This window comes from Pteropus medius, unplaced genomic scaffold, assembly GCF_902729225.1.
Source record: "Pteropus medius unplaced genomic scaffold, Ma_sr-lr_union100, whole genome shotgun sequence".
Taxonomy (NCBI): Eukaryota; Metazoa; Chordata; class Mammalia; order Chiroptera; family Pteropodidae; genus Pteropus; species Pteropus medius.
Window position 1 is genome coordinate 3,416,937 of NW_024346065.1, and position 26,588 is coordinate 3,443,524.

The 26,588-nt window shown below is 37.9% G+C and overlaps 1 protein-coding gene across 3 annotated transcripts in view; it reads right to left on the reverse strand.

Moving 5' to 3' along the window:
- The window catches only part of DCAF5 (DDB1 and CUL4 associated factor 5), a 90,234-nt gene that overhangs the window by 6,078 nt on the left and 57,568 nt on the right, over window positions 1-26,588 (reverse strand). For all 3 annotated transcript variants that reach the window (XM_039875343.1, XM_039875342.1, XM_039875344.1), the window contains exons 7-8: window positions 19,307-19,373; window positions 4,122-4,249 (exon numbers count right to left, since the gene is read on the reverse strand). In XM_039875343.1, coding sequence (XP_039731277.1) covers window positions 4,122-4,249; window positions 19,307-19,373 — 195 coding nt within the window. The remainder of the gene's footprint in view (window positions 1-4,121; window positions 4,250-19,306; window positions 19,374-26,588) is intronic.

The following is a 26,588-nucleotide window of genomic DNA, read 5'->3' on the forward strand; positions in this document are numbered from 1 at the left end:
CTGAACCCCACCCTTATAGAGATTTTGATTCAATAAATCATGGGTAGGTACCAGAGCTCTGCATTTTTAACAAGTACTCAAGGAAGGAGTAAGTATGTGTGTAGGGGGAACCAATTTTTCAGAAATACTGGAATATAGTTAGCATAAAATAAGTAGCAAAAAAATAACAGATCTATCTGAAGAGTCTCAGATTCTTTGTGAGACTCAAAGTTTGAGAAACATTTCAACATGGCCTTCAGCAATAGGCTCAAGCTATAAATAACTATCTCTGAAAACAGATATCTGAGGTAATAAAAGTTTGGTTGCTTAGACAGGAAAATGAGGGGTTCTTAAGGATGGAGGGGAAAATGAGGGGACAAAGGCCTTAGGATGTTTAGGGATCTTATTTTATATTCTGGGCCAAATCTCCTACTTCCCCAGTTTAAAAATAGTAAAATGCTATTAACCATGTGGTCTAACATGAAGATAAATCTATATGGACTTCACAGAAACTCAGAATTTGTTAACGGAAGTACAAAATATTAATGGCAAGATGTTAGTCCAACTATCCAACAAGCCAGTTTTTAGGTTCTAATCTACTACCCAAGGCCCTATGTTTTCACTTCAGGAATGAAAACCATAACACTAAAAGTCAGCTTTTATTTGGGCTCTGGAATATATTAAGCTGAGGTAGACTTTCATTCCTGAAGCTTGGAGTAATGGAGCAAAACACTGGATCAGGAGGCAAGAAACTTGAGTGTGGGTTCCCACTCAGCTCCTAGTTGGCTGGTGACCTTGGGTGAAGCTCAGCTCCCTCATCTAAGCAGTGAATCGATAAGTGTCATCCAATCCTAAGATTCAGAGAAAAACAAAGACCCTATCACAGAGCTACTGAAGCAGGAAGAACAGGTAGGAACCCCAGCCCCACCACTTCACATGGCCCTGGGCAAATGACTTCAGCCTTTTCTTATCTGTAGTAATGAGAATCATTTCCATAACCTACATTAAAGCAGCAATAATAAATGTGGTGCTTTCTCTTTCATTTAGCAGCTAAATACCTCAACTAGAAAGTTTTAGACCCATCCTCAAAGAGACTTTTGAACTCTAGAAGTACTGACAATCCCTATTATCTTGGTCCTCCATCCATAAAATAGCAAATTCAACCATTTATGAAATTATTTCTTTACAATGAAAGTTAACAACTCAGAAGTGAAACGATGAAAATACAACTTCCTGTGACATGTTAAATGTAGTTAGACATGCCTCCTCATAGGGCAAGGTTCATGAGAAAAGGAACCTTATGAGCAGCTCTCTCTCCAAGCCCAGTGAAAAGTTTACCTCAAGAGGCTTATTCAAACATCATCAGAAGTGTACTGATCTACACCGGTGACCATGATATGCTTGAGGTAGCAGCTCTATGCCCCTCTTCTCTCTTTTGCATTATTACATTAAACCTAGAAATTTGTCCATGTACCAGGAAAAACTACACAGTTAAAGACCTAAATTGCTACTCGAGGGTTCTTCACACTCTGTAATCTGGCTTCTAAGACCGTCTGGGCCTACCCCTAGCCCGCCTTTCCAGCCTTTTATCTTAGCCCTCCCTTCTTGTGTTCTTCACTTTGGCCAAACATGATCATTTTCTGAATAGGTCTTACACTTTGCTGCTTCTAAGCATTTATTCATAGGCACAATGCCTGGAACACAGTAGGTGATCAATAAATATTGCTGATTCAATGAAATAATTATCCATTTCCTCCATTTAGAATGTTCTTCCAATATTACTCCTTCCTTTTCCAGTTTTTAATTATTCAAAATCTAGTTCAAATATTATATACACTGAGATTACCCCAAAGGGAAAAAATCTCCCCCTCCTCCCATGGTACTTTTCTTTATGTCCCTTGTGTACCTATTGCATTTTCCATTATCTTTATTTCTTGTCTCTCCTACAAAGTCATCAATTCCTAGGGAGACCTGCATTACACCTTTCTTTACCTCTGTATTCCTCATACGGCCTAACACAAATGGTATACAATAAGTATTCCACATATATGGGGTGAATAAATGAATATTGGTCTTTGAGAAAAAATGTCAGTATTTGCCTCATCTTCCCCCCACTTATGTTTAACTACAAAATGAACCCTCTCTTTTGCTAAGTGTAGGCATTTGTGGGGGATGTAAGACCTGTTACGGGTGAGAACTCTTATTCTCTGGGCTAGAAAGGCAGTAGTAAAGGACAAGACAGGGAGAAGGGAGTGAAACAGAAATAGAGAGGTAAAAGCAGGTGTCAGGCTGTACTAGAACATGGTGGGATGATGTTCTTTGAGCCATTGATCTTCTCAGAAACAGCAAGCAGGAAAGTGACGTTAAAATAGTCAGAAACTGACAGGCACAGGTAATGCGCAAGGCACTCCTGGGTGGCAAGTCACGGGTTAATGTCCTCACTTGACAGATGGAAGAGAGACTCAAAGAGCTGCTCAAGAATACCAACTGTACTGACTTAAGGTTTAAAATGGCTAAACATCCCTCCTGGTTGGGCAGGATTCAGACTCCAATTGAACCTGGAAGCAGCGAGTTCCATAGTTCAGTCTGGATGACCTCACAGAGAAAACATTTTCTTCTCTTTCTCTTCTGAGAACTTGGCTAGTTTCCAACCTATGACCTTTAGAGTAAAGACTCCAGCTGACTAAAATAGTAATTGGGGAGACTCAGCACAGAAGCATCCCAAAATGCATAGTGAGGCAGGAATCTCTCTTCAAAAGGAGATGCCCAAGCAGAGCTCTCTGAGAAAAATGATGTCAACAGGCCTGGAGAAGACATGCTACCATGCCAACCCATTAGTCATAGGCCGAAGGAGAAAAAAAAGCAACACAAGAGATAAGGCTAATTCGATGACTGCCCAAGTGAAAGACTACCGAGATGATCAAATCCAGCAGGAGCATCAGGCTGCCTGCTACCTTTCCACTAGCATGGTGAGTGTGGCAGTATAGTGGGAAGAACAAAGAACAGGGCTCTATCCTAGCTTTACCACTAATTAGCTATGTAATTAACCTCAGACAGTTAATTTATAACATAAATGTCATCATCTGTAAAAAGAAAAAAATCAGTAAAAATGATCTGTAAGTCCTATTCTAGCCCTATGGGAAACCTGTGCAATCACAAAAGTCAGCCCTGAACCACACAAGACCAACAAAATATAAATAAAGGAAGCTGGAATAAGGACAAATAAGCATAGTGACCCATACACCAACATCACATTTCTGATAGCTTCCCTTGCCTCATAAACAAATTGGTTTAACTCTTAAGAGTTATTATTTTTTTTCCCAAGAACAGAAGAAAATGAAAACTGCCAAATCATCACAGACTACTTTTCCCTTTTCCCCTGACACCTCCCTCAGGTTTTCAATGCCATTTTAAAGGGGGGCTGGCGGGGAGGAGTTTTAACTTTTGGGGAACAGGGTAATATCATCGATCCCTATGTAAAAGTCTATCACAGGGTCCTCAAGATTTTATCATTTGCCCCAAACCCCGTGGAAAAGGTTACTAGCAACTGGAATGTGAGCGATGGGCAGTGGGCCATCCTTCTGTGGACATAAGCCAGGCTGGGTCTCTAAGTTGCAGGCTCTAAAAATATTCACTGGCAGGGTTAAGTTCATTCAGTTGATCTGCAATTGATTTGAGTGTTTAGCCTCAATTGCAACTACATGCAGTGTTTTTTTAATACGTCCTGAGACAATTTAGCTGTGGTTCTGGCAGTCACTTAGTTATCTCTGTGCCATAGTGGCAGCAATTAATGCAAAGGACACACTGAGTAGCTGAGGGGATGGTGGCTTCCTAACCTCCAGATGAGGTTTGGAAAGCAGAATTTATCAGATTCAAGATCAAAGGCCATTGGAAATATAGCGGTATACAGGTAGTGTCTAGTTTCAAAGCCTAGTGACTACTTTTAAAAATAGTCCTGAAAGGAGGGTTTCAAGTCATTCTTTTTAATATCGAGTTTTCAATATTTTGTAATATGTCAAAATGAGAATTTTGATAGACCTTTAGTATGTTTAGATATGAGGCCCTACATATATTGTTTTGGTTTCTTCCAACTATGAATTGTAATAATTTCTCTGAAAAGACAGAAAGGGAATATGCCTCACCTTGATAATCTTTTCTACACCGGAAGAGCAGATCATGTAGGTGTGAGGGTTAAATCGAACCTGGTTAACAATAGACCGATGCCCTTTCAGCACCATGAAGGCTCCGTTGACCACCCTACCAATGCCACCTGGGAAGACAGAAGGAAACAAAAATCAAATGATGAAATGGATGAAAGTAAACAGGCTCCAGTAATGGCAGGCACACAGCTCTGAACTGGAGCCGAGATTTCTTATTAACTATACCACCAGTGGAAAGCTTAATCTTACAGATAAAGTTGCTATGGAAAGAGGGAAGATGAAATCTCTCTCAGCATATGTGCTCTTACCAAGAGCCTTTATTTAGCCTTTAAGCATTGCCCACACCCACCCACTGTAATTCCATTGTCAATGAAGCTACAGCCACTTAAAACATTTCTCAAGTTTTTGATCTCCAAGATAGAATCCAAGTGTTACCTTAGAAAAGGGTAGTCATGAGCAAAATGAAACTAAAATGCTTGGGAATAGTTAGGCAGCTGACCCATGGACAAGCAGAACCAGAAGCATATAATTACTTACATGTACAAAAACATTTCTGATCCATTTGCTTTCAATTTCTATGATGCAGACAGCAAACAAGATAAGCAAACATACAAAACCACTGGGAAAATAATGGGGAAAAAATTTTTTTTCACCCGGATAGCAGGTAGAACTAAGGATAAAGAAAGGAGGTTTGGGTTACTTCCATAATAAGCAGAGCCCAAGTATTGAGAATCTGAATTAGAGAGTGTGGGCCTTAAAGAAACCATGTACGGATTAAAATTAAGAGGCCACTAATAGAGTAAAAATCAACATTAAATAAAGGGAATTGACTTTGGAAACAAACAAACAAAAAGGCCCCTGATAGATGCTGTATTTTAAAGACCATCCTGTATGCTTTCTACTTCAATGACTGAGAAAAGTCCAGAGGCCTGGAACTTGTAACACAGAGGAAGATGTCATCATTTATAAACTTGAGATAATCTCAAAGGTTCAACTTCACTGGTACGAGCATCACACTCACACAGAACATATGTACCCAAGTTCTGAACAAGGTCACTTCTAGGCAACCATCAACAGCTCAGTACATGTAGGATAGACAACCTGTGTCCCTGGACAACTGGTAAATATGATGCATTCAGACACAGAAAAATGAATGTTCACTTATTTAAGTAATGAATACCTTCTTAGTCTCTAGCAGGAGCATGGCACCACTACAGCGTATAGTCTCGGCTCCACATGCCTCCATCTCACTTTCAACTACCTTGTTCAAATATTCATTCTAATCATTTGTTGTCTCAGTGATTGGAAGGAATATGACTAAAACCAACATCCCTTCTCCAGAAATAATCTGGCTCTAGAGAAGGTATTTTCTGCTTTTGGCCTCCTGATACAACTCCTTTTTTGCATCATGGAAGACACCCTGCTCTTTACTGCCATGTACATCTTTTTTTTTTTTAATAACAGCAAGAGATTTCAGACTGTGCCGATCTGTTCTGTGGTGGTGCCAACTTAGCTAGCACTACGTGTTTACTCTACTTGGTGGGTAGCAAAAATGTCCTTTGCCTAAATTTGTTCCCATATTTGACAATACTAATATTTGAATTATTCAGGATGGATAATACATTTAAAGTTATTCGTATCTCAGCCCAACATCATCTAGTTTGCTAATAAACCATAAAGAAAATGAGAGTGACTAAGACATAGAAGTAGTGCGTTTCTATGGAGAAAAAGGATCAGGAAAGGTTAAGCACCAAGACAGGATTTCACGACAGAAACCTCTAGGCAAACCTGAGTGCCTTTCATTCATAGGTTGGAGTGGGAAAAATTACCTAAGTCTAGTTAGTCAAAATAAAAGAAATCCATGGGAATTTTAAAACAGTTGTCTCGATACAGGGGTCTCATCACCCCCAAGGAGTTCCTTCAGGTCTGTTCAATAAATAGCATTCCTGCTCATTGTTTCATCTAAATTCTATGTTTCCAATATCCTACTCCTATCCGTAACCTCCATTGAGGTGGTCTTTAGTAAAGAAACTTCAGGTTCAATCTAGTACCAATCTTTTGTTTAATCCTACTGCCTCCAAGAAAAGGAATTTAAGTGACTCAGAGAATTTAAGCAACTTCTCCCAAGTCATATAGCTAGTAAATGCCAGAGCCAGGATTTCAACAAGAGTCTGTTTGGCAATAATGCCTAATATCCTTTCCACCATACTGGTAGCCTTTAAGAAAAGAAAGGGTTTGAATAGGAACGGAGTCAGAAGCTCGTAACTGATTTCTAAATCTTTCTGGAAGTAATCATATAGGTTGGTTTTCGTTTTTAGTCCTAAATTTAAACAAAAGAAAGGGGAGACTCTATCCAATGGTATCTTGACTGCAAACTCTAGAGTATCACCACAGTACATTTCATCACATTAACAACACTGAATAGATCATGAGAATAGAACTGGATCTCTTGAATACCTAGAATCTGGGGCACAATGCCTAAACTAAAGCAGGTACTCAGTAAGCACTTGTTGAATGGATAGTGTTTCAGGAGAGGGCAATTCTAGAATAAGTGCTACCAAAGGAAGACAGGGGTCTCATGTCTTAAAGAATTAGCTACTACAGAACTAAAGTTTATCAACCCGACCAATCTTTCTGTCAAAGGTTACTCAAAATACAATTACAGTAACTTTTAGATCTGAAGAATAACTGAAGGGTATCAATTCTTGAAAATTCCAGACCATGGAAAAACTGTTTCTATTGCTTTCTGCACTGTGACCTTGTCTAGTTTCTCTTCTTAGCAGCAATTCTAATACAAGGTCTTTTCTCCTTTTCCCCACCCAAACTGGTACTTTGAAAATGTGGAAAAGAGGAGGAAGTCAACAGAGCCAAGACTGATGGTATAAACTGGTACAGGCAGAATTATTGCTGCCATTTGTTTAAGGTAACCAAGGCTGTGTACACAAAATTAGAGAAATGAATGGGGTTCAGAAAGGTTGTCGAGAGTCCCTTTCCCAGTTTCTAGGTTTCAAATGACTGAATACAGCTGCTACTTACAGTTTAGACACAAGATTTCTAGAGACTAAATTTTTATCAGTCCTGGAGATTTGAATCATTCAGATAGATAGATTTCTTTAGTCTGAAGTGGCTAAAGTCAAAGTGCCAGTATCAGTAAAAACTTGGGGTCTCCTCTACTCCATTATCTACCCAGACCCTGACCATCAATAGCAGGATCAAGTTGGAAGGAATTAGGCAGAGATTATTTTTTCCAAGAACTACATAACCTTCATAATCTCCCCTGAGGATCATCTCTAAGATGGTGGATCGACCATGGCTACCAAGCAAATTAACTAACCCAATTACTAACAATGGAGTACCAGTAAAAATAGTATATACCCAGGAAAAAGGACCTTACTCATCCTTGAGCTATCGTTTGTTTATTCAGTTCTGTACAAACCAATGGTCATTTCTCTGGGCCATCTCTTTTACCTGGCTCAGCCAAACATACTGGCACTACTCTGTAGGCTTCTTTTATAAGTCAAGACCAAAGTTCCCTTCTCTCCATCTTTCCTTTGGTTCAGAAGGGATGCTAGGGAGGTAGGGAAGGCTATAAATCATCTTATCTATTCTACTGCAAGACCTCAGGAAAAAAAAATTATTGGGCCAACTCATAAGATACCAACATCAGTAACTCACTCACTTAGGGAGATTGTAGGAAACACAAGGGACTCAGAGAAAATCCCTTGCTCAGAACCCTGAAAAGGATCTTTTTCAAATGCCAAGGCCAAATATTCCCCCAGAGAAGACAAGGGCTAGCATATAGGTCCTTAATTCCCTCCCTTTCCTTACTTAGCTCTTCTTTTCATAACATTCAGCCAGAGATTTGCTCCCTCAGGCCTCTCAAGGGTCTGGATGCCTCTCATTTCTCACCAACTTATTATTTCTGTTTCTTGTCAATTTAATTAGCTTTCGCAAAGTCCTCCAAGAATGACTAGTATGCTTTCCACTCAAAATCTAAAAGCAACCTGGTCAAGATTTCTTGATGCTGTGGTCTGACAGCAATTTACCAGTCACGCTAGGACGTGGTCCTCAATGATACTTGGGGCTACAGAACAGGACACTGCTCCCCATATCTCCCAGTCTAATCTATCAGGAAATCCTGATGGTTTTAACTTTCAAAGTATATCTAGACTTTAACCCTTATTACCTTGGTTCAAGCCATATTGTATTATGTGAAACTCCTACTAGTTCTCCTCATTTCTATTCTTGGCAGCCCTACTCCCACCATCTATCCTTATCTCAGCAGCTAGAGTGATGCTGTTAAAGTAAGTCAGATCACGTCACTCTTCCGCTCAGAATTCTCTAATGGGTCCCCATTTCACTCACAGTAAAAGCCTATATGACTAGACACCCCTGTGCTCCACTCACCTCTATGACTTCAACCCCTACTTCTCTCTCCCTCCCTCACTCTGCTTCAACAAACCGATTTCCTCGCTGCTTCTTAAACACGTCAGGCACATTTTCACTTTAGAACCTTTACACTGGTTTTACCTGAAATGCTCTTCCCCAAGATTTCTGCACGGCTAATTCCCTTACCACTTTAAGGTTTTGTTCAAAGATGACCTTCTCATTGAGGCCTATACTGAAACTCTACCTAATACTACATTTCCCTGACCCCTATGCCACTTCCTATCCCCCTTATTCTGCTCTATCTTTTCTTTTTCCATAGTACTTTAACCTTTTAAACTTATTATATAATTCATGGTGTCTACTGTTCATTGTGTTTCCTCTCTAGAATTAAGTTCCATGTCTGTAGGGCTCTTTTGTTGCCCTGCTGTACCCAATCCTCTAGAACACTGCCTAGCAAATAGTAGGTTTTAATAAATATTTGATAAATGAATGAAAAGACATGAGTTTATTAGACTGTGGAATAGAAGCATTCAGGAAAAAACCCAGTCTCCATTAGTGGGCTCCATCATCCAATATGTGGATTATCCAAGTGTTTCTCTTTCTCCATCTTCCTGCTATCAATTTTTTTCTTTAGTATTTTTACTACAATTAAGAGCAGAGAAATAAAGGGTCTAAAATCCTACCTACCTTCACAGTTCTCTCTAATGCTAATTTCATGAAAGCTTTACTGATATCCAAAATCTCTTCAAGCCCTCCTTAATCATCCTTTTTCTGGGCCTTTGAACCCACTTTTAAATTTAGAGTACACACACACACACACACACACGCTTTTACACACTTTTTTCATCCCTCTTAGATTGGAAGTTCTTTGAGGACAATAAAGTGTTTATCTTTCAATGGCCCATCAGGCTTTGCATAATGTCTTATCTAAGGATACTCAATAAATAAACAAATTGAAGTAAATCTCATCATTTTCTCTGGAAAAAGGCTTGAAGGAGAAGACTAAAGCTAATGTCTACCAAAATAAAGTACTTGTTTGGGCAATTAATCTATTTCATTCCTGACTCCACTGGCAGAATTAAGAATTTACTGCTACAAGAGACAAAGGACTACTTTTTTTCCTTGTTATATCTAAGAGTTATCTAAATAACCTCTTAGCAATTCCAAAAGTCCTCAGTGAGCATTCCCAAGGTCTCTAAGTTTCAAACCATAAAGAGAAATACAATCAGGGCACTGACAAGACAGAACAGTGGCTGCCTCCTGGGGATCTTGAACCACTTAAGAATTAAGAAAAGTCAGATGGGGACGGCACTGGCCATCAGTAAAGCTCAAAGAGTTCCACAGGCAGCAATGCTTAATTGCACAAAATAGTCAATTATGCTAAGTTCTTCTTTCATCATCCATACTTCACATGTGTTTGCAACCAACTACTTGTGATCAGTTTAAAACAGTTGTTCTTTCAATTACATGGGAGGAAAAAGCAGGTGCCCAGACCTAACTCACTAAGAGTGAATGCATGTCTAGAAAATGCAGGGGACAAAGAGCACGTACACACATGCAGGGCCATGAAAATACATTTACAGCTGTTTCTAGCCTGCTTACTTGGACTACAGGCAGTGGGAGTGGCTGCAATGACTTGGCAAAGGAAACTGCATGTTTCCCCGCACCATGCAGGAGAAAATTTGTCATATAACTTTCCCCCCTCTTAAGCTACTAAGAGCAACCTGAATGTAAAAACAACTTTACCAACTATTCAAGGAGGGCACCAGAGGAAGACAATGTCTTGGTCTCTAAAGAGTTTTTCAGAGGAAAGTTAAAAGAGAGAAAACTTTAATGAGGAATAACAATCATTGAGTGGCTACTGAGAACCTCTCACAATATCCCTAAGAAGGTAGATATAGCTATTGTTGTTATTGTTCGTATTGTTAATATTCTTTTTTTACAGATGAAGAAACAGAAGTTTGGTAAGATAAAACAATCTTTCCAAAGCCTCTAACTAGGAAGATGAATGGATGAGGAATTTAAACCCAGGCCTATCAACTCTATTACATTGTTCTTCTTTCCATAAGTAGTAAGGTCTTAGTGTAGAGGCATATCTCAGGGAAAGCAACTCTATCTGTGAAAACCCTAAAGCCCTTTACAAACAAGAATTAGGGAAATGAGAAGGAAAAGGCAGTATGAATGTTTTCCAGACACCCACCCCTACCACACATTGCCAAATCCATTACTTCCATACCTAAGTTACTGGGGAGCAAATGCACTGGAAACTATGAATCCATGGCCATTGACATTATTAATATAGTGATAACAATGTCTTACATTTGAAAGCACGTAATTTTCAAAAAGTTACTAAGACTTTTAAATCATCTTATGATTTGAGGCGGTAGGGGCAGAGGCAATTTTACAGAAGAAACTGAGGCTTAGTTGCTGTTATATAACCTGCCTAGAATGACTCACTCAACTGGCTAGTTAGTGGCATCACTGGACTCAAAACCAGGTATGATTTTATGCCTAATGCTCCTTCCAATATACCACACTGACTCTATACATAACTGCCAGTCTGTTTATTTTCAGAATTATCACATAAAAACAGATGCTCTTCCTACGTACTTCAGAGGTGTAAAACATATTCTGATGGGCTTTTTCTTTGCCACAGCAAAATTCCCAGTTCTATTCCTTCCTCTAATTTTTAAAGAGGTTTTTAGAAATGAGTTATTTGACACCAACTAAAAAAAAATCAAGCCCAATCTTGCCAGGTAGCAAGTTTTACAATGGGTTTTAGATCTTCCATCTCAAAATTACTTTCTCGGCCCACTAGGAAGCCCAATGTAAATTACTTATCCAATTCATTGAGTCACTGCTGTTTATATAATAAATAAATTCTATCTCTCTGGAGTTTATGTAGCAAAAAAACAAAACATTTCTCCAGTGATTGTCAGTCTTTCTGAACAGAAGAGTCAAGAAAAAAATGCCCTTGCTTTTGGCTCACACTCAGGACTTCTTTTCATCTAGTTCTCTCAGCATTTGGCATGATCTGTGAAGCACACAGCAGGCATTCAATATATGTTGATTGCTTTTCATCTGATTATGCCATTAAGGCATATAACAGCAAGCCAGCTTCCCAATAGAACCCCACTTTAGTATCTTATGTTCTACTGGCATGCATAAAGAGAGGGAGCTCAGCCTCATTCCACATTTAAGTCAGAGGCAGTAGATCAGATTAGAAATTTCCTTATAGACTTTTTGTCTCTAAGCTAGAACCCAAGAACCTCATCTAGTTCTCAAATGTTGGCTTGCTGAATCTTGCCGAATATTTTTTGAATTATGAATTAATTGCCAACATTTAAAAATAGATTACATGTAAAAATGAGAGGTGCTAAATATCCCTGAAGCCAGAGTGAAGGGTAGGGCTGTAAACAGGATTAGTTGAAAGCAATTTCACCATCACACGTGCCCAGGAGACTATCCCTTCTGCAAAACAAGCAGAAGCCTGGGGGTTGATGACAGAAAGAAATTTTGAACTGAGACACCAGGCAAAACTGGGGATGAAATTAAACAAAAATATGTGTGTAGATATGAGAGCTACAGATCTATTGCCCTATTTGGCTCTTAGAACCATAGTCCAATTGCCAGGCAAATGTCCCCGCTGGTAGGAGATCAAAGATTTCTATTCTGGGAAACTGGGTGATTTCAATAGTAGAAAGCCAATAGAGAATGTCCAAAATCGAAAATTCAAAAATACTATGCATATGTTATAGGAAAATAAACTGTTGAATTAAAAAAAAAATCTTTGTAGTATTATTTGATTTAAAATTTATGTACCCTGTATTACTTTGATAGTAAGAAGTTAATTATAAAAATATCAAAAGATGGCAAATGTATTTGCAAGCAACGCCTCCAATAAGGGCCTAATATCCAAAATATACAAAGAACTCATACAATCAATAATAACAAAAATAAACAAACAATCCAATCAAAAAATGGGCAGAAGACCCGAATAGACACTTCTCCCAAGAAGACATACAAATGACCGACAAACATATGAAAAGATGCTCAACATTACTAGCTATTAGGGAAACGCAAATCAAAAAAACTAAGAATTGATCTACCATATGATCCAGCAATCCCTCTCCTGGGCATTTACCCCAAAGACTTGAAAACCCATATCCGAAAAGATATTTGCACACCGATGTTCACAGCAGCATTATTCAAGGTGGCCAGGACATGGAAGCAACCAAAGTGTCCTACAACAGATAACTGGATAAAGAAGCTGTTGTACATATATACAATGGAATATTACTCGGCCATAAGAAGAGATGAAATACTGCTGTTTGCAACAACATGGATGGACCTCAAGATAATCATGTTAAGCAAAATAAGCCAGCCAGACAGAAAAAGTTGAAAATCACATGATATCACTTATATGTGGGATATAAATCTAAAAGCAACAAACAGGACAAACAAACAGAGACTCATGAACATGGACAATGGACTAGTGGTTATCAGAGGATAGCGGGTGAGGGAGGAAGATGGTATAAATGGGGTCAAATAAGTGTTGACAGAAAAAAATCTAACTATAGGCGGTGAACACACAATGCAATATATATATGCCTTACTGTTAAATTGTATACCTGAAACTTACTGGATTTCATTAACCAATGTCACCATAAAAAAAAAAAAAAAAAAAAAAAAATATATATATATATATATATATATATATATATCTCAAAAGAAATGAAAAAAGAACAAGGAAGGAAGGATAGAAAAAAGGAAAAAAAATATAAACAAGAAAAAAGAAAAAAATGTCTATGGGTTGTCAGAATAGTAGCAGGAAGGCTGAATCCCCAAATGAGCCACGGTTCGCTAAAAATAATCCAAAAAGGTACTTTAGTTACATGAAGAGCAAAATTATGATTAAAGGGACAGACTTACTGTGATAGACTGATGGTATAATGTTGAAAGGTAATACAGAGAAAACAAACCCTTCAACTACCAGTTAGTGAATCCAACAAGAGATAATCATAAGGTCCTGTCCTTGTGTACAAAGAAACCCCAGCACCAAGTAAAGGATAGGGGTTCCAGGACCAACCCACAGCTCATGTGGAAACCATGAGGCTTCTAGCCAACTCTAAGTATGAGTAGTAGATCATGGGTTCTGTGGTCTCCAAAAACAGTTTGTATGATCCTGAGTATACTTTCTGTAACTCCATGTACCACACTTAATATCAAGAAGCCAAAGATTTTCTCTGGCCTTGTCAAACTGACTACATCTGTTGAACTTATTCAGTTAATCCTTAAAACATGGGTAGAACAAATCCAGAGGAGAGAAACCAGCACATCCATTTCTTTAAAGTACTGCTAAATAAACTTGGGGTTGCTGTCTTGGAGGAGAACTAGAAGCAGACATAAGAACTTCCTTCAAATGAATAAAAGGCTGTGAGGAAGAAAAATGATAACAAGGCCCTTCTCAGTAAGCCACCACTCAAAACACTACAGGGGTGAAGAGTAAGACTTTTGGAAGAATTCTCTAATCACTGGGGCAACAAGCACCCAAGCGGCATCCTAGCAGAGGTTTAAGTTATTCCTCAGTAAAAGTGTACTTTAATATATACTTTTTACATGTCAGTTATAACTCAAAAAAATGGCTCTGAGATGGGTACAGGAACAAAAAATTTTGTAGACTCTTGATCTGGGCCAAATACCCTGCAGTACTTGAATGCCTCTCTGTCATTTTTATTCAATTAAGAAAATCTTATTTCTATTGTGATTTATCTTTAACCTATGGTTATTTATTCATTTTTCTTTTTTTTTTTTCCATTGAAGAATTAAAAAAAGATATAGAAACCAGCATAAAAAGTACATTATAATAAAGTTTTATAAAGTACACATCTTTATAACCAACATGCAGGTCAAGAAATGGAATTTCTGGTCATTCAGAGGCCACTATGTGCATCATTCCAATTACAACTCCTTCTATATTCCTAAAGTAACCATTATCCTGACTTCTGTATTAATCACTTCTCTGCATTTTAAAATATTTTTTATTCCAAGTGTGCATTCCTAAATACTTTAGTTTTGCCTGTTTTCTTTTGTTTTAATGTCTTTTAGGTTTCTTAAACAACAGGTCTCTTCCTGTCCATCTTTCCTTTTTTCATCAGAATGTTATCTGTTGAAGAACATGGGTCTAATAGTTTCTGACAGTTTGGATTTTGTGGATTGTATCTTTACAATATAGTACAATATGCTCCTCTGACCTCTGTACTTCCTGCAAATTGAAAGCTGATCCTGAGGTCTGATCAGATTCAGGGTGGTTTTATTTTGCAAGACTACAGGTAGTATTGTGTGTTTTTTTTTAATCAAGAGGCACATAATGTCTAATTGCCTTTCTCTTTTGTGATGTTAGCCACTGTAGATGCTCAATATTTAGACGTATTAATCCATTGAAGGCAGCTAGGTAATTATAATAAAATTATATAATTTCTTTAAAAAAATTCTTTATTTTACCTACATTTTTGAAGGATATTTTCCCTGGGTATAGATTTCTAGGTTGGCTGGTTTTAATTCTTTAAGCATTTTAAACATATCATTCTATTACACCATCGTATAATTTGGCCATCAATCTTATTGTTGCGAATTTATAAGTAATTCGTCTATTTCCTAAGGCTGCTTTTGGGCTTCTCATTATCTTTTGTTTTTAATAGTTTGACTTACAATGTCCCTAGGTATGTGTACTTATCCTACTTGTGGTTATTGAGTTTCTTATCTGAGAATTAGTATATTTCATTTGTTTTAGAAAATTCTTTCAGCTATTATCTCTTCATATATTGCTTCTGCCTCATTTTCTCTCTTATCCTTCTGAGACTTCAAGTTCACATATATTAGATCATCTGTGTTCCACTTGTCTCTTATGTTCTGCTCTTTCCATTTTCTTTTCTCCTTGTCCTTCAATTTAGATATCTTTTATTGACCTGTCTTCTATTCACCAAGCCTGTCCTCTGTAGGTGAAACACATCCAACAAACTCTTAGTTTTAGATTACTGGCTATATTTTCATGCCTTACAATTTTTTATTGTATGCTGGACGTTGAGTACAAAAGGACCATAAAACTATCATGGGCTAAATTGTGCCTCCCTCGAATTCATATGTTGAAGCCATAACCCCCAATGTGACTATCTGGAGATAAGGCCTTTAAGGAGGTAATTAGGCTTAAATGAAGTCATAAGGGTACCATTCTAACCCAATAGGACTGGTGACCTCATAAGAAGAGGAAGGGACACCAGGGACTTGTGTGCACAGAGAAAAGGCCATGTGAGAATGTAGTGAGAACAGGTCATCTATAAGCTAGAGAGAGGCCTCAAGAGAAATCAAACTTGATAGCACATTGATCTTGGATTTCCAGCCTCTAGAACTGTGAGAAAATACATTTCTGTTGTTTCAGTCACCCAGTCTATGGAATTTTGTTATGGCAGCCGTAGCACACTAATGTAACAGACTAAGGCTTAACATGATTATCTTGAGGTCCATCCATGTTGTTGCAAACAGCAGCAGTATTTCATCTCTTCTTATGACCGAGTAATATTCCATTATATATATGTACAACAGCTTCTTTATCCAATCATCTGTTGTAGGACACTTTGGTTGCTTCCATGTCCTGGCCACCTTGAATAATGCTGCTGTGAACATCGGTGTGCAAATATCTTTTCGGATATGGGTTTTCAAGTCTTTGGGGTAAATGCCCAGGAGAGGGATTGCTGGATCATATGGTAGATCAATTCTTAGTTTTTTTGAGGAAACTCCATACAGCATGTACTCATGACATTCTTGAAAAAATTAGGTAAACCCTTGATCAGCTTCAATCCAATCAGGAGGAAGTAAGTCAGGGCTGGGTTACTTCTTTAGTTGGAGTAAGTCTTCTGGTTTCAAATGTCTCAAAGGCAAGATTTGTAGGGAGCTTATGGCAGTTCTCTACCTCTAATTGGAATTGGTGTCCTAAGTACCAGACTGCAGGGTATTTCACTTGGCCTTTTTGGTCCAGACCCATCTTCAAGTTTAGCCCTTTTGGGCTTTCAATAAAGAGTCTGCCAAATCTCTGTTCCCCTCTGTTCAGAATGTTCTGTCCTTTGGAAGTTTTAAGCTTAGCTTTTTATCCTCATTTCCTATGCAGGTTTCAAAATATGGCAAATGCTCTGTGGGGCAGGCCCCTCCCACTAAGGGGGCTTTGTCTCCTAAGCACTGTATTACTGAGAGTTTTATTCTGCCTTTCCAGCCCAGCCCCCTAGCTTCCAGTCAATCCCAGCACTTAGCATATGTCCTGCAGGAAAGGCTGGCCATGTGCTTGTGGTACCTCTAGATTCCAATCTGTCATGTCAACCCATATGGCCACTGAAAACTGATTTCTTTTGGCCTTAGGAGAGTCTGTCCGTGGCAGCCCAATCTGCAGTCTGTGCATGGATGCCCCTGGGAAAGGAAATGGCAAGCACCTTGTGCTCGGGTAGGAAAGGCTCTTCCCGCTTCAGAACTTTAGTTCTTCTAGCACACTTTGCTGCCATAGCTCTCTGACATCTTAAAAAATATGGTTTGGTAATTTGATTTTGTAGTTATTGCAGTGGGAGCTATCTACAATACCCTACGTAGAATCCGAAGTCTAACATGTTCTTTTTTTAATAAAAATTTTACATCATTCCTTTTTCCTCCTTGAAATATTTCTACTTTACCCCCTAAAATTTCAACCTAATATATTTTTATGAAAATTCATGTTATAGTTTCACAAACAAAAATATAATTATAAATTTAAATTTTTCTTTATTTATTGCAACCATAAGGCTCTAAGTGTTAAAATTTTTGTCTTGGATTAGAATTACCATTACAATTATTACTGGAACACAACTGATCAAAACAAATAAACTTTTAATGTTTTACAGAAACATTATATATAAATGGAAGCAATTATTATAAGCTCATAAGAAGATAAGAGAGACAATAAGGAGGGTGGGGTGGGGTTATAGCCCAGTAGTTAAAGAATGCTTTAGATTTTTTGGCACCTTGGAGGTTTTCACATCCCAGGGCAAATGTATCATGCTAAGGTTCAAATGGTCAGAAATTTGTGGACTATTTTTGGTTTTCTGGTTGTTTTTTTTTTTTTTTTTTTTCCTGTTAAGGTAGGAGAAGGACAGAGGGAAAGGGGAGGTGGGAAAGGAGAATGGGTTACCTTTTTAGAAATGTTGACTTTATGAAAGAATACTGGGAATTTGAGAATCTAGAAATGGCTTCCTTTAAACCACTTGTGCCTATACAAACAACACTTGGAAAGTCCAGCTACCCATTTCCCAGTCTTAATATTGGAATCCTAAATCAGCTATCATGTCCCTGCCAACTCAGAGGTTACACATAATCACTACTCATAAAAGTCCAGCCTGACAGTGGCCCATACCCTAAGTCAGTATAGAAATCAATAGGGAGAAGGGAAAAATCAATAATACTATTGCTAATTTTTCCCCCTTTTGTTGTTTATACAAACATTAAAAAGATTGCAGAGAACAGTCCTGGGAGAAGGGCAATTATCCACTTTGTATTTTAAAGTCATACTGACTTAATAATTAAAAGCTTTTCAAGATCAGGTAACAATAAAATTAGGTCCAAAGATTATTTCTATGCTAATCAATCTAGAATTTATGGGGCAAGAGACTTAATACGAAACTATCTCTAGAGCTAGAACATCACTTTTTGTTCAGATAGACGCTGCTGTCCCATCTAGTTGTGCTTCAAAGGTAAGCTGCTCCACTCATGTTTTTCAAATTCCAGAAGGAGAAAAAGGCCTTTTGAAACATGTTTAGTAACCAGACCACAGCAATAGGATAGTTACACCAAAGGTGGGCCTCAACAAATTTTGAAAGGTAGATGTTTGGTAATAATATTAATTCTGCAACAGGCAAGCCAACAACTTCCCTAAACTCTGATAACCAGACACATTTTGTGCAAGACACTTGGCATAGTTCTCTCTCACTTTCCTAATAGCCATCTTCCAGTTTGATGCCATGTATCTATCACCCAGAGCTGATGGCTATATTGAGCTGTCCTGAGAGTAAAAACCAGACATTCTTCTCCCAGTAGGAAGTAACCAGTGCAACATGTAATTGAGCATGTAAGGACACTATTATCAAGAATGAAGACTGATCCATGCTATTTGAAACCTTAACTGGCCTAGATCCAAATTTATGGAAAGCTATAGGCTTTTTTTTCCCCAGAATATCTTTAGACCAAATGCAGAAATATTTCTTCCTAATTTCTTTGATGTCTAAGGTCAGCCAAACCCCAGGGAGTGCACTTGTCCATCAACAAAGAAAGATTCATTTTAGTTAACATCGCCAGGGAGCTTAAAGGAAAAGAAGAGGCCCTAACAACTATCTGTAGAGTAATAAGCAGGAACATGCAGATGGATAATAAAGGAAAAGCATGTAAAAGCAAGATAAAAATACTCCAGATGTGCAATAGGAGACAGAAAAATGGACATAAATGAGGTCTATAAAATCTAAAGAAAAGTTCTTAGGAGGAAAACAGTGAGCATCATTATGTCAGATATGGCTATGTATGAAGGTTATAGTTAAATCTGGCTTCTAATTTTTATTTAAAAATTTCCTCTGGTCACTTTTCTGATAAACTTCTATGTTAAAAGAGAAATATCTTCTTATACTGCTATGGAACTGCCCTTTCAGGGCACAGCATGACAAAGGTCAACAGAGCCAACACTAGTGGCAGGTTCACACTAGGGGTATGCTCACCTGCTTCCGGGTCCGCAGGGATTCTCCACATGTACAGGTTGAAGTCATCAGAGCCCGAAAGGATATACTGTTGGGACAAAAAAACTATTTATATATTGATAATACACCTATATCTATCTACCCATCTATACAGAGAAAGACTTTTTAAAAATAAACAAAACAAATGGAGATGTATTCATAAAGCACCACACAGCAAACACCTTCTTAAAAGTATTTGCAAATCAAAAGGGTCCTTGGCTAAAACTCAGCAACAACCAACCAACCTGATTCAAAAATCAGGCAAAGGACCTGATCAGCCTGTTTCTCCAAAGAAAATATACAAATGGCCAACAAGCACATGAAAGGATGCTAAACATTATGAATCATTAGGGAAATAAAAATCAAAACCATAGTGAGATACTATTTCACACCAATTAGGATGACTATTACAAAAACAAACAAAAAAACCCAAAACAGAAAACAAGTGTTGGAGAGGATGCGGAGAAATTGGAACCCTTATGCATTGCTGGTGGGAATATATAATGATGCGCCCACTGTTGAACACAGTATAGCAGTTTCTCAAAAAGTTAAACACAGAACTACCATATGACCCAGCAATGCCACTCCTAGGTATATATAAAAAATTGAAAGCAGGGAATTGATATATCTGTATATCAATGTTCATAGAGGAATGTTCACAATAGCCCCAAAGTGCAAACAACCCAAATGCTCATCAATGAATAGATAAACAAAATGTGGTATATACATACAATGGAATATTATTCAGCCTTAAAATGGAAATTCTGACACATGCTACAACGTGGGTGAATCTTAAAGACATTAGCTAAACGAAATAAGCCAAATACAAAAAAGCCAAATATTGTATGATCCAACTTATATGAGGTGCCCAGAATACACAAATTCAGAAACAGAAAGAAGAATTGTAATAGACAAGGACTAGGGGGAAGGAGAAATGGGAAGCTACTGTTTAATGGGTATGGACTTTCAATTTGGGAAGATGAAAGTTCTGGACATGAATATGGTGATGGTTATACAACAATGGGAATGCACTTAATGCCACAGAAATGTATAGTTAAAAATAGTGATAATGGTAAGTTTTATGTTATGTATATTTTACCACAGTTTAAACAAAAATTAAATGCAGAAAAAAAATTTTAGGACCTTCCCAGAGATCTTTTATGCAAGGCCAGGCAAGGATCCTGAACTTCTCTGGTGTCAGCTAACATCTTTGAGCAGGAAGCCATTGCCAACCCAGCCACAAGTTAGTGCCAGAGACATAAGCAATAGCCCTTTATGTGGCAGCTTCAAACAACTTGATCTCAAAAAGATAGGACACTAAGCCAGGATCTATCCTAATTAGGACTCATAAACACATTATCTAACAGCAACTAGTGAGTAATTTTGAGAGCTTATTTATTTCCAAAGATTAACAAAAGTATTTTACATTAAGTTGAGGTCAGCATTATTAACTGCCTTTTGGCTCCATCTACTTATTTCCCTAGAAAAAGAAGGGCCTATAGTTTTCTAAAGAAAATTTCTTAAGAATGATACTGTGAACAATTCAAAAAAGATTAAGTGCAACATATACACAACCTCAGGCCTAATGTAAATACTTCACTAAATACTTTGCAATCATTAAAAATCAATTAACCAGTTTTCAAAAACACTTGTATGAACATGAGAAAGAATGCAAAGAAAAGCATGCTTAAAGATGAAGAAAGTGCTACCCACAGGGGCTAAGTGATTTGGCCCAGAGCACATAGTGGAAAAAGAGATGGGTTCAGTTTTCTCATCTGGTCACTCACTGCTATGATCTGAATGTTTGTATCCCCGCTCCAAATTCACATATTGAAATCCTAATGCCTAATGTGACGGCATCAGGCGATAAGAACTTTGGGAAGTGATTAGGTCATGAGGGCCATACCCTCATGAATGGGATTAGCACTGTTTTACAGAAGAGACTCAACAGAGCTCCCTAGCCCCATTCTACCATGTGAGGAAATAAGGAAAAATTGGAAATCTACAGCCTGGGAGAGGGCCTTCATCGGAAACTGACCGGGCTGGCACCCTGATCTTGGACTTCCAGCCTCCAAAATTGTGAGAAATAAATTACTATTGTTTATAAGCCACCCAGTCTGTGCTATTTTGTTATAGCAGTCAGAGCAGACTAAGACACTGAGGCTCATTTAACTCTAAGATTCTATGATTACTCTGTGAAGGAATGGTGGAAGCCAGATCAGAGCTGAAAATCCCTAAGCTTCCTGCCCATGGTTAGCTGACAAATCACGACATAAATATGCTCAAGGCAAGGAAAATCAAAAGACTAACTCTGTAATACTTCAATTAAAGTTTCCTTAACAAAAAACCAAACTACTTATTTAAAAAAACAGGCAAAGGACTTGAATAGACATTTCTTCAAAGAAGAACTATATTACCGGTCATATATAAATGGCCAATCAGCACATGAAAAGATGCTCAGCATCACTAATCATTGAGGAAATGCGTATCAAAACCACAATGAGATACCCTCTCACACTATTAGGATGGTTACTATCTAAAAAATAGAAATTAGTTCCTCAAAGAATTAAAAATAAAATTACCACACAATCCATTAATTCCACTTCTGGATATATATCTGAAAGAAGTGAATGCAAGATCTCTAAGAGATGGTTTTATACCTACCTTAATAATAACATTATTCACATAGCCAAAAGGTGGAAGCAACTCAAGTGTCTATCAACAGATGAATAAATAAACGAAATGTGGTCTACACATACAATGGAATATTATTCAGCCTTAACAAGGAAAGAAATTCTGCCATATGCTGCAACATAGATGAATCTTGACCATTATGCTAAGTGAAATAAGCCAGTCACAAAAAGACAAATACTATATGATTCCACTTATGAAGTTCCTAGAGTAGTCACATTTATAGAGGCGGAAAATAGAATGGTGGTTGCCAAGGGTTGGGATAGGACGGAGAGGAAAGTCTGTGTTTAATGGGTAGAAACTTTCAGTTTTCCAAGATGAAAACTTCTGGAGATGGATGGTGGTGATGGTTATACAACAATGTAAATGTACTTAATTTTTTTCTGTTATTTTTTTTAATATTTTTTTTAATTTTTCAATTACAATTGGCATACAATATTATATTAGTTTCAGGTGTACAGCATAGTGATTAGATATTTATATAACATATGAAGTGATCACTGTGATAAATCTAGTAGCCTTCTGACACCATACATAGTTATTACAATATTATTGACTATATTCCCTAGGCTATAGTTTACACCCCATGACTATTTTGTAACTACCAATTTGTACTTCTTAATCTCTCCCCCTTTTTATCTACACCCTAAACCCCCTACCCATCTGGCAACCATCAAAATGTTCTCATATATCTATGAATTTGCTTCTGTTTTATTTTATTCTTTAGATTCTACAGGTAAGTGAAGTTATATGGCATTTGTCTTTCTCCGTCTGACTTAACTCCACTCAGCACAATACCCTCTAGGTCCATCCATGTTGTTACATGAATGTACTTAATACCAAACTGTATACTTAAAATTTTTTCCTTAAAAAGAAAAAAAGAAAAGGTAAATCCCTCATTGTCCTGACTTTAGGGTCCATCCAGTAACTTCCTGCAGTTTATGACACTATTCTAGTTGAAGTTAGAAATCTGTAATTCAGAAGCCCAAGGGCTTTCCTCTCACAGCCAGTTTGGCAAAACCACCTACTATTTAGGGGGGAAAGATTCATTCTAACTAACCAAGCACTTATGTTCCAGGCACACTGGTGCTTACAAAGATATATAAGGTAATACCTGGGTTCCCAAGGAGCTTAAATCAAATAGAAAACATATGTGTAGGTACACAACTACCATGCCATGAAGTAGAAATCACCAAGTGCCATTAGAAATAAGATGCCTGGTGATTCATGGAAGAGGCAAGGCAAGATAGATTTGAGCACTGAGCCTTGGGTAAAGATGTGGTGAAAAAGGTGAAAGGAGGAGCAGAGATAAAGCGATGGTGCTCTGTCGAATAACCATTTTAACAGAAACAAGAAGCAAGGCACAGCTCACTCCTTGATACCTGCTCATATCCCTCAGGCCTTACAGCTCTGGATACTTCACTGGATCTCTAAATGCCAGGATCCAGGTTTCTTTGCCCAAGGGCTTCTCCAAAGCCCAGTAGGTTGCAGGCTTTAGAGAATGAACAGTCCTTGGGAACAGGCTCACCCAATGACTGAAGAAGGGAGGTGGCGTTTCAATATCCCAGCTGCCTTGTCCCCAGGGGAAATAACTCTGAAGTGTGTGTTCTATATCCTTTCCCCCTTAGAAACAAACTCCAACTGCTCAGTTGTACTTGGTGCAAGAAATCACTCTTCCCTTCCCTATCTCACTTCTCCACTCCTCTACTATTTCCTGTATATCCAAATAAACTACTTGCACCTGAAACTTGACCCACATTAAGACGGGAAAACAGAACACAAAGAACTGTCCATTAATAATTTATTATTCAACATCTCATCATTTCATGCTCTGTTTAAAAGAGGCTATAAAATTTCATATAGAATTCCTGCTACTCTATCCCCTCATACATTCCTCAAACTGAACAAAAATGAATATTAAAAAAGACTGAACCAAGGCTGGGCTTATCAGAGGTTCTACTATTTCATTGTGAAGCACTTTCCTATTTGTTTAGCTATTCACCAGGGAATGCCATGAAGATGTAAAAGGGGATTTGCAAACAGACCGCTGACTGAGAAGACTGCCTTAGAAGGAAGAAAACTCCCAACAGAGTGGAGGCTTCTGGATTTAATACGACAGCTCCTAAAATACATAAAAAAATGTGTACAAGGAATAAGGGCAACTTCTGACCCTCTCTTCCCTTTGGAACCACCGTAAGGGAACAGGTCAGGATGATTTCTTGACCCACCACTGTCTTAGTCAGACCGTTTAAGTGTTCACACACACTACAATCACAAAACTGCCCTGAGGAATTCATTTATAACATTTCATGGTTGTTTGCTGGGCCCCTTCCAGCATTCAAAGTTGGCTGCCTCGGATACTGCTGACTGTGGGAGACTGAAATAAAAATGAGTCCATCCTTTATTCATTAAACATATATTTATCAAATATTGACTATATGTTGGACACTGTTCCAGGAAATGAAAACAGAATTGATCAAAAAACACCCTGTCTCTTCCCTCATGAAGCTTACATTTTACTGGGTGGGAAGAGGAAAAGAATTATATACACATATAATGTGAATGGAAAGTGGGTAGAGGAAAACTGAATTTAAAGAATATGTATATGTAATATGTTTAGTGGTGGTAAGTGGTAAAGAGAAAAATTAAACATCACATAGGGTATATAAGAAACGCTGGGGTTGTTAGTTTCCGTTTTATATGGGGTAGTCACAGAAGGTCTCTCTGATAAAATGGCATTTTGAGCAGAGCACTGAAGGAAATGAGGGAGCAAGTTATGTGAATATCTGGGAGATGAGTATTCCAGGAGAGGGGACAGAGTTTGGGGCTGTATTAAAATATAAGGTAGCCAAAAGAGCTCTTTTGTTCTCTCTCCCTCCCTTTCTTCCTTTTTCCTTTTTAAAGCTTTGTGGAAATTCAGATTATTTTAAGTGGGATGAGTGCAGAGATACATTTAAAACATCCTCAGAGCTGTTAGAAAGATTCCTCTCTTCTAAAGCTGTATTGGAAGAGTTCATCTCCTTCCAGACTTGAGTTGGAGCCTCTGACTGTGGCCCTATTAGTGGTTAGTGCTTAAGAAGACAAAAAGAGCATTCTGAGTCTTGATTAGCCATCTCACAAATATTTAAATATTTGCTGTGGGGAGCAAGAAAAACAAAGACCAAACAGTGCCAACACCAATCACTACCAAAGGAAACCCGAAGTACATAATTATATCCAAATTTATGAAACACAATTATTTGAATTAACCAGAAAATTAAACTTCAAGTGGTGACATTGGAGGTATAGGATTCTCTCTCCTTCTTTTCCTTGATATCTAACTTAAAACAGTATCTGTATATTCCTACTAGGCAATCTGGTAGTGAATCTGAAGCTGACCTGGAATAAAGGGCTTCTGGCCTAGACAACACAAAAGTTCGGCACCAGATAGCGCTTTATAAATAGGTAAGCTTTAGAAACGCAATAGAAAAAAATGGTTGCCAAAAATTCCTAAGTTTAACCTTTGTATTCCCTTTTGTGATGCTGGACTTCACAACCAACATTCGCATTTAAAACACCACCATGAAAAAGTGTAAAGATTATCGTTCAGTTTTATAAAAGTAAAAACTAAATAAGACGATATTAAGTTTGTGGCCTAGTGGGGGACATGAATATGAAGAATTCATTATCTTCTCTTAGGTCTTTTCTTTGATCTCATTCTAAATAGTAAGGAGTAAATGACAAATTAAAAACTCACTTCACATGAGTCTTTTACCTTTTATCCTAAATGAGACGAATAGATCAAACCTCCAAAAAGAGAAGAAAAAATGTTTTAGGTAGTCCATTATCTAGGCAACAGAAGCCCCATTTCCCAAAATGCTCTAAGTTTTGGGGGGTGGAAGTGAGGTAGAAGACCCACAGCCTCCTTCAGATCAGAGAGTAGAAGACATACCTAATTTAAATTTGGCTTTAGGTGTAAAATGGGTGATATCACTGCAAAAATGAGCCTAAGTTGTGTGGATCCACATCATCCGTAATCCTTCCCAGCTGGGTCCCAAAGGTTAAAGGTTGGCTGCACTCTGACCCATCTCACTGTTCATTTGTTCTGTCCAAGAGCCAATCTGTTGACTGATCTTGATGCAGCCCAGTCATTTTAAGCAAAGTTAACCTGAGGCCAGTACATTTTATCTAATCTCTTAATCTAATCCACTGTCAATATGGAGATATTAGCTTTCAAGCATAAGGACAGAGCAACAACCGCTCAATAGATTTCAAGAAGGAACCACCACCATGACCACTACCACCACCAACATAAAACAAAGAGGTTACTATATTTATACTCTGTTGCTGTTTCATTTGCCCACATGTCCTCTGTCAATCCACTAACCAATACAAAAAATAGCCACTTCAAGTAATAAATACTCCCTGCTCTCTGGGAGACTGCTGTAATGCCCAGTACTCCCTCCGAGAACTCCAGCCCCCGTCATCAATTCTTAACATTCTTGAATTACACATGCTCTTAAGACCACTGCTAGCTGAATACCCAGAGAAGCCCATCATTAAATATACAGACCACTTTCGTAGTCACCTAAGT